Source organism: Galeopterus variegatus, unplaced genomic scaffold (genome assembly GCF_000696425.1).
Source record: "Galeopterus variegatus unplaced genomic scaffold, G_variegatus-3.0.2 Scaffold2291, whole genome shotgun sequence".
Taxonomy (NCBI): Eukaryota; Metazoa; Chordata; class Mammalia; order Dermoptera; family Cynocephalidae; genus Galeopterus; species Galeopterus variegatus.
The window spans coordinates 239,073-245,230 of record NW_007728402.1 but is presented as its reverse complement, the minus strand read 5'-3'; the positions used below and the strand labels follow the sequence as shown (position 1 = coordinate 245,230).

The 6,158-nt window shown below is 38.9% G+C and overlaps 1 protein-coding gene across 1 annotated transcript in view; it reads right to left on the bottom strand.

Moving 5' to 3' along the window:
* Positions 1-958: 958 nt before the first annotated feature.
* The window catches only part of RAB39A (RAB39A, member RAS oncogene family), a 29,628-nt gene continuing 24,428 nt past the window's right edge, over positions 959-6,158 (bottom strand). Inside the window, exon 2 of the mRNA XM_008581194.1 lies at positions 959-1,916. Coding sequence (XP_008579416.1) covers positions 1,490-1,916 — 427 coding nt within the window. The 3' untranslated portion in view covers positions 959-1,489. The remainder of the gene's footprint in view (positions 1,917-6,158) is intronic.

Sequence of the window (6,158 nt, the reverse complement as noted above, 5' to 3'; positions counted from 1 at the left end):
ACCAACTATAGTTTAAAGTAAAAACCTTAAGATCCCAAAAAGGCAGCTTCATTTGGTACCCCTTTGTGACTAGGAATAGTATACAGAACAGAATAGAAATTTATGTTATAAAATATTTGACACGTGATTAAATTGTCCCTTCCAGGAAAGGAGGTTAATCAACAAGTTAAAAATTAGGAAACTCAAGGGCCGGCCCGGTGGCGCACTGCTACAGTGCGCCACTTGGGAGCATGGTGCCGCTCCCGCCGAGGGTTCGGATCCCACATGCAGACCGGTTCCCGCTCACTGGCTGAGCAAGGTGTGGGCGCAGCACCGAGGGTTGCGATCCCGTTGCTGGTCCTGGTCCGGTCCGGGTGCGACACTGAGGGTTGCGATCCGTTGCCGGACACGAAAAAAGACAAAACGGAAAAAAAAAAAAAAGAAAAAAGAAAATTAGGAAACTCAGAAATCATTTTACTGCCTTACCTGATTATTCTATCTTCACTTGTACTGATGAGATTGTAAAATGCAACTTGAATGCTAAATGTATCAAACATCTAACCAATTTTCCTTGCCCAGAAAAATCTTTTCTAAACTCTTGTACTGGAAATGGGGACATCAGGAAGTTCACCTCAACAAAAAAAAAATGTTATTACTGAAAACATTCTATATTTACCTCTGTTGATCATTTTGACAATAGTTTGAGGTAAGTTGCATTTACTTTCTTTGAAAATGTCAGTATATAAATTAATTTTTTCCAGTCTAAATACTGACAATATACTATAACATCAAAATATTTGCTATTGATTGGTGCTTTGTTTTTATTTTTACAAGTATTTGCTTAAAATATTTTGCTTGGATCCTTAGACATCTTAATAAAACATAAAATTTTCAGGAGCAATAAATCAGGAAACAAAAATGAGCATAAAACTTATTTTCTTATGTTCAGGCAAATTTAAGAAAGAATAAATACTTCAGAAAATGGTAAAAAAAAAACCTTGTACCTCAAGCAAGGAACTACTATTTAAGTCCTAGTCGATACTTTTGAGATTGTTTACTTTGCAACTGACCAGTATGCTTTTAAATGCACTTTACTATTCAATAATAATTAACTCAAGAGAATGTAATTCCTGATAAAATCTTTTCAATCAGATTATATATGTACAAAAAATCCATTTTGAACTGTCAAGAAAAATGAGTAATATTGACATAGCTGGACGTTAAGGTTGACTATATGCTGACAAAGTGAGAATGGAGGTAATTAGTTAGATACTCCAGTTTCAAGAAAAAGTTGTCTGCTTTGCCTAATAATTTAACAAAATACCCAATCTGGTAGCATAAGAAGTAAGCATAGTGCTCTGAATCAAATACCTTACACGGAGCAGCGTTAGTATGGGCTACTAACTTTTTTTTTTAATGCTTTCATTGCATCATTCTGCTGTTAATGTTGGTATTTATCCTGAAATGACTACCCAATCTGTTCTTGTTAGTTCTTTGGCCATGTTTGAAGTCAGCAGAAGCACTCTTTCCTAGGCTTCACTGCTTCTTCAGAAGAATGCACAGTATTCGGAACAAAACCACTCTTAACCCCTTCCCAGCCATCCTGAATACAAATTTCTCCCTTTTTAATAAGTTCATATATATCTCTTGTCAAGATTGTAAAGGATTCCTCAACATTTGTAGCATCTCTTGCAGAGGTTTCTATATACTTCATGCCACAGTCTGCTGACAGTTTTTCAGCTTCTTCCCTTGTAACTTGACGTTGTGAAGCTAAATCACACTTATGTCCCACTAGCAGAAATACAATCCGAAATGGCTGTACATGCAGTTTTGCTTCTTCTAGCCAATCTTTCACGTGTTCAAAAGATCGTCGGTTAGTAATGTCAAACACTAAAAATCCACCAACTGAGTTGCGGTAGTAAGATCGAGTTATGGATCTGAAAAATAAAGAGAAGAAAGGTTGTATAAGGACAACTTTTTCTTTTTCCCTCCTTCAAACAATGTAGCAGCATAATAAAATCTGAAGAAATCTTTAATATGATTTAACTAGAATTTATAAATCACATACGAAGTGTCTTAAATGAACATAAATATTCTATGAGACTAATATGCAAGTGTCATACACTGACTGAACATTAAAGTAGTAGTTATTTTTAGATAGACAAATAAGCACTTACATGGCATATAATCTTGTATTGTCTTATGATTATTTGTTTTTGTTTTAAAATATCTGCTAGAATAATAATTACATCATTGTGGTTAAAAATAAGCATATACAAAGATTGGGTGAAGGGCAGAGGTTACATAGCAAACCATATCTTCAGAATCTCTTCCTGTTATGTAATGAGCCCATCCATCAATTTAGGAAGAAACAAGGGCAATATTATGGACTGAATGTTTGTGTCCCCCCAAAATTCTTATGTTGAAATCCTAACCCCTAATATGATAGTATCAGGAGGTGGGGCCTTTAGGATGCAGTTTAGGCCTTGAGGGTAGCGCTGTCATGAATGACATCAGTGCCCTTATAAAAGAGATCCCAGAAGCTCTCTAGTCCTCTTTCCACCATGTGAGGACACAAGAAGATGGCTGGCTGCAACCCAGAAGAGGGCCCTCGCCAGAACCTGACCATGCTGGCACCGTGACCTCAAACTTCCAGCCTCCAGAACAGTGAGAAATAAATTTCTGTTGTTTAAATCCCTCCATTCTATGATAATTTGTTATAGCAGCCTGAACTAAGACAGCAGACTTGTTACAGTATTAGTTACAGATAGAGTCCTGTACTATACCTATTCAAGAAACAGGAGATTGTTTGGACATGGGATATGAATTTGAGGTGTGCTAAGGATTCTCTGTTTGCCCCTCCAGATCTATGCTCTTCTCTAGGCCTCAGGAAGATGGCCTTTCTTTAGAGAAAGCTTTTCTAAACTCCCTTACCCTCTGGCTTGCAGTGGGGTTCAGCCAATAGAAGGTGCCTGCTGAGACTGGAGGAAAGAGAAATCAGGGTATTTATCCCTCTCTTTGTCTCTGCTGGGTTGTGGTTTGGCAGTGGTTGTATTCTCTGCTTCTAGTCAAGGTTCCTGTTGGGTAGTTCCTCTCCCTTGGCTACAGCTATCACCAAGTTCTTGTGGTCAGATGGTTAATGGCTTCCCACTATTGCCATCCCTGAATGATTCACCATCTTTGCTGGCACCTTGACCTTGACCACATCTCTGGAAATAGTTACTTCATTAAACTCTTAAGTTAATCTACAAGTATGCCATCTGTTTCCTGGCTGAAACATGACACAAGAGGACAAGGCCACACTGTTTTATGTTTCTTGCCCTTGCATATGTTGTTTTCTCTGCCTAGAATGCCTACCTTTTCTTTCTAACAAACTCCTATTTCTCCTTCAACAGTCAGCTCAGGAGTCATGTCATCTGAGATGCCTTCCCTGCTACTCAATTCAAAACTCAACTCAATTCCCACTCAATTCAAAACTCCTTGAGTGTTGTTGGGAAAATATAAGGAAACTGGTCAGGGCCCTGGGGATGTTCGGAGGCTTGCCGAGCATCTGAGGTGGGTATGTGTGTGAGCACGTGTGCTCCTTGTCCTAATGTGGTTGCGCTTGTGCATCTGGTTTTTGTTTTTTGTTGTTTTGGATTATGGACTTGAGTATAAAGGACTAACAGCGCAGATGCATGAAACTTTGAGAGGACAATCCGGGCAGCCATATTGGGTCGGCGGCTCCCAGCTCTAAATGAAGCCTATTATTTCTCCACCCATGGCTCCCAGGACTTTTTCCTATTACCTAGCTTGTGGACCTGCGTGTGGAGGGTTTGTGCCCCAGTCTGGACACCGGGCTTGAGGAGTCTGTGAGCCCTAGCCCTAGCTCTACAAGGGTCGAACATTTTTCATCTATGTATATAACAGTCATAATGTCTGGCAAATGATAGATGTCACTAAATGTTTGTTATATTGAATTAATTGATCATATTAGAGAGGAAAATGTACGAGCCAGAGATCCCATGTGTTTCAGTTTTCAAGTTGTCAGTGATCCTCAGGCAAACTCATCTGACTCCTTGCCTGGGGCACCACGATCTTTGTGAAGGGCCAGTGGGTTGTCTGGTATCCTTGTACTCTTCAATTTTCACATATCATCACTGTCCTCATTGCTGAAATCAAAGCTCAGTTCAGTGGCCTGATTTAAATACCTTTGTGTGAGGGTGTGAAGAAAGTATTTTACCTCCCCTTTCTTTCTGTTTCACCTACTTCTCTGTTTCTCCTCAGAATTTCTAGCAGAGAGATTCCTAAGTGACTATTTCTAAAAAAATCTTTTCTCAAGGACTGTCGCAACATACAGACATTGACGATAAGAAATATCTCCTATCATCTTTGGCAGGCTATGAATAATGCAGTTCATTTAAGTTATTGCTGTTTTTTTTTTAAGTGATAATTAATTTGTTATTTTTTGCCACTCATCTTTATATGTGAGAATTTAGGCAGATATGCAGTGTCTTAATAGAAACCTAATTGAGGCTATGTTATTAGACTGAAAGCTTTAATTTGCTCAGCACCAACTCTGCATTATTCTCCCCTCCCTTTTTAATTTACCATTAGTATAATTTTAAAAAAAAGTCTTTTATAGTTGAAACCTCAATGTTGAAATGCTTGTATATTATGCAGAGGCATTACACTGTAGGAAATACCATGTGTTCCAGAACCTTGTATTTAATTTTGAAAACACATTTGGAATACAGTCGGAAAATCATCTTATACAATAAAATTATAGCCAAGTGTATGTAATACACTCTATAAAACAACTCTTATAATAATTAGTTGGAATAAAAGGTCTCAATATGACTTCTGTCATTTCCTATATATTAATTTGATCTCCAGTTTTTGTGTGGGGGGTTGAACATTAGTTTTAGAATTCTGGTCTGTTAGCCTTCAGATTCAGATACAGTTGTCCTGAGGGTAGGGTCTTCCCTAAAACAATTGGGCATCCCTGCTGTCAATCATTTGGAGAAAGAGACAGGCTTTCAGATGAAAACTTGAACTTGAAAAACAGGTCTTACAGAGAAGATGAGAGAATATCTATCTTTCTTTGGACCTTCCTTCCCTGAGTTGGCACACTTAGGTCTCTAGAAGTTCTTGAAGGTATTATGAGAAGACAGGGAACAAACCCTAAAAGAACTAGGTAGGAGGTCTCCCTGTAAAGAACTGGCATTGATAATAAGCAACAATTGTTTACAAGCAACAATATCTTGTTGCATGCTACTTTATATCTATTTCTTTCTGAGCTTTGAAAGTCTTATTGAAGGAAAGGATGATTTAAAGAAAGGAAAAAAATGAGGGTGGGGGAATGGTGGGAAGGGAAGAACAGAAGTAAGGAACAGAGAGAGAGAAATAAATGAATGGATTGCAATCTGGTCTCATGTGTGTTATGGGGGAATATAGAGTTGTGAGACTCTCTTCTGGCAAGAATGGTCAAGGGGATACAGCATTCCCTCAATACAGTATAATGGTGATGTGATGCGGGAGGTGAATTATGGAGGACAAAGATGAGGGTTACAATCTCTTAGCAGTCCCTTTTCACTCGAAAGTGGAAGATCAGGTTTTGATTATAAAAGAAATCTATGGATTCTTTATAACCTTGGAGACCACACTATCAGCAAATCTTATTCTGTTTGCAAAGGAATTGTCTCCTCTCAGAATGTTTTTTGGTGGGGTTACCTCAGGGGGCAGTAGGGTCACGGGCAGCTGCAACTGCCTCCCTCATGTCTGTGTGTCCCCAGTAGCTCAATCCACATCAAAATACCAATGACATTATTCACAGAAATAGAAAAAAGAACCCAAAACAATCCGAACATTCATATGGAATGACAAAAGATCCCAAGTAGCCAAAGCAATCCTGAGCATAAATAAATAAATAAAGCTGGAGACATACTACTACCTGACTTCAAATTACACTGCAAAGCTACTGTAAACAAAACAGCATTGTACTGACATAAGAATAGACACTCAGACCAATGGAGCAGAATAGAGAACCCAGAAATCAACCCACAAACTTATAGCCAACTGATCCTCAACAAAGAAAGGAAACATACAAGAACATACACTGGGGAAAAGACTGCCTCTCCTGGCCGGCCCGGTGGCGCACTGCTACAGTGCGCCGCTTGGGAGCGCGGCGGCGCTCCCGC